Source organism: Lottia gigantea (genome assembly GCF_000327385.1).
Source record: "Lottia gigantea unplaced genomic scaffold LOTGIsca_93, whole genome shotgun sequence".
Taxonomy (NCBI): Eukaryota; Metazoa; Mollusca; class Gastropoda; family Lottiidae; genus Lottia; species Lottia gigantea.
In genome coordinates, this window is record NW_008711042.1 from 446,305 (window position 1) to 449,027 (window position 2,723).

The following is a 2,723-nucleotide window of genomic DNA, read 5'->3' on the forward strand; positions in this document are numbered from 1 at the left end:
AGCTGTTATTTAAACGGGAGTGTTACTTTAAAACATTCACAGACGATGAAGTGATGAATATAATAAGAGTAAAAATATATGTGTGCTATATTGATTAAATATTAATTTACAGTATTCTCATATGACTAACTTTGTTTTTGTTTGGTTTATTTTGACAGCCACAGGGCAAAACATATTATGTCAGAAACGTAGAAAACTTTCTGTTCTGTGCACAATCACAGAAGACTTTTCTGTCAGAGGCAACAGAAGAATTCTGTTAAAAACAACCAAACCAAAAGACATTTCTGATAAAACACAGAAAACACTTCTCTCACGGTCTTTGATAGAAACATTGAAGACGTTCTTAAATGACACACAAGGCTTTTCTGTTGGAAACAACAGATGATTTTTCTGTTAAAGACAAAGACGACACTTTTTTAAACAGTAGAGAGTTGTCTGTTAAAAACAGAGAAGACTTGTTGAGTAGATACAGAGAAGACTTGTTGAGTAGAAACAGAGAAGACTTGTGGAGTAGAAACAGAGATGACTTGTTGAGTAGAAATAGAGAAGACTTCTTGAAATAGAGAGGACTTGTTGAGTAGAAACAGAGAAGTCTTGTTGAGTAGAAACAGAGAAGTCTTGTTGAGTAGAAACAGAGAAGACTTGTTGAGTAGAAATAGAGAAGACTTGTTGAGTAGAAACAGAGAAGTCTTGTTGAGTAGAAATAGAGAAGACTCGTTGAGTAGATATAGAGAGGACTTGTTGAGTAGAAACAGAGAAGTCTTGTTGAGTCGAAACAGAGAAGACTTGTTGAAATAGAGAAGTCTTGTTGAGTAGAAACAGAGAAGTCTTGTTGAGTAGAAACAGAGAAGTCTTGTTGAGTAGAAACAGAGAAGTCTTGTTGAGTAGATACAGAGAAGTCTTGTTGAGTAGATACAGAGAAGTAGAAACAGAGAAGTCTTGTTGAGTAGATACAGAGAAGTCTTGTTGAGTAGATACAGAGAAGTCTTGTTGAGTAGAAACAGAGAAGACTTGTTGAGTAGAAACAGAGAAGTCTTGTTGAGTAGATACAGAGAAGACTTGTTGAGTAGAAACAGAGAAGTCTTGTTGAGTAGAAACAGAGAAGTCTTGTTGAGTAGAAACAGAGAAGTCTTGTTGAGTAGATACAGAGAAGTCTTGTTGAGTAGATACAGAGAAGTCTTGTTGAGTAGATACAAAGAAGTCTTGTTGAGTAGATACAGAGAAGTCTTGTTGAGTAGAAACAGAGAAGTCTTGTTGAGTAGAAACAGAGAAGACTTGTGGAGTAGAAACAGAGAAGTCTTGTTGAGTAGAAACAGAGAAGACTTGTGGAGTAGAAACAGAGAAGTCTTGTTGAGTAGAAACAGAGAAAACTTGTGGAGTAGAAACAGAGAAGTCTTGTTGAGTAGAAACAGAGAAGTCTTGTTGAGTAGAAACAGAGAAGTCTTCTTGAGTAGAAACAGAGAAGACTTGTGGAGTAGAAACAGAGAAGACTTGTTGAGTAGAAACAGAGAAGTCTTGTTGAGTAGAAACAGAGAAGACTTGTTGAGTAGAAACAGAGAAGTCTTGTTGAGTAGAAACAGAGAAGTCTTGTTGAGTAGAAACAGAGAAGACTTGTGGAGTAGAAATAGAGAAGTCTTGTTGAGTAGAAATAGAGAAGACTTGTTGAGTAGAAATAGAGAAGATTTGTTGAGTAGAAACAGAGGAGACTTGTTGAGTAGATACAGAGAAGTCTTGTTGAGTAGATACAAAGAAGTCTTGTTGAGTAGAAACAGAGAAGACTTGTTGAGTAGAAACGGAGAAGACTTGTTAAGTAGATACAGAGAAGTCTTGTTGAGTAGAAACAGAGAAGTCTTGTTGAGTAGAAACGGAGAAGACTTGTTGAGTAGATACAGAGAAGTCTTGTTGAGTAGATACAGAGAAGTCTTGTTGAGTAGAAACAAACCTTCTTCATAAGTCCAATAACGGGCTAAAAAGTTGAACGTAAAACACGTTTTCATTACTTCTGATATAATGACTGGTATAGATAATTCGGCCAGGAAGGTTGTAGAATTTAGGAAAATATATAAATATATTTCAACAAATGTTACATTTTGACCTATAAAAATATCTTGTGTATATAAACATGTTGTTAAATAATTTGACAGATCACATCTGGCGTCAGTGTTACCCCGAATTCATTAAAACATCGACTTGGTCAGATATTGATTCAACTATTGAATGATATCGAGTCTTGTAGGTAATTATGTGTAATAGGCTAGGCAAGTAAAAAACCGAAGTTTGATCCAACAGAGACAGAGATGACGCCTTTGGATTTTCCAACCCAGTTTCCCCTGACACAATAGGAGCCGCGGTGGTGCAATGAGGTAGACGCTTGCTCTCTAGCAAGAAGGTGCAGTATTCAATCCCGCCATAGGTTTATATAATATCTCTAGATTATATAAAGCTATTCCCCACTGTCATTGATGCAGGCCGGGGTTAAAGTTGAATTCGATTGGATGAGTCAGCTAACTGAGGTAGGCTACAGTGCAAGCTGTGTACGTTAAAGATCCCAGACAGTTGCAAGAAAAGCACTGTTTCATTTGAAAATACCGTCGAAGGGATGGATACGACGAAACTGTAGCTACACAAAGAATGGATGATGCTTCAATACGTTTATAAGACTTGAATTTCAGTTGCAATAGCTACCAGCTATACGACTGTTATTCTAGTTGGGGGTCGAGAGT

General features: G+C 36.7%; 1 protein-coding gene across 1 annotated transcript; it reads left to right on the forward strand.

The window, feature by feature from the left end:
• Positions 1-1,218: 1,218 nt before the first annotated feature.
• Positions 1,219-1,653, forward strand: LOTGIDRAFT_68092 (hypothetical protein; the record flags this gene model as incomplete). Its single annotated transcript, XM_009068713.1, has 1 exon — positions 1,219-1,653. A coding segment is annotated over one exon (435 nt), but the record flags the coding sequence as incomplete, so codon positions are not given.
• Between the last annotated feature and the right edge of the window lie 1,070 nt (positions 1,654-2,723).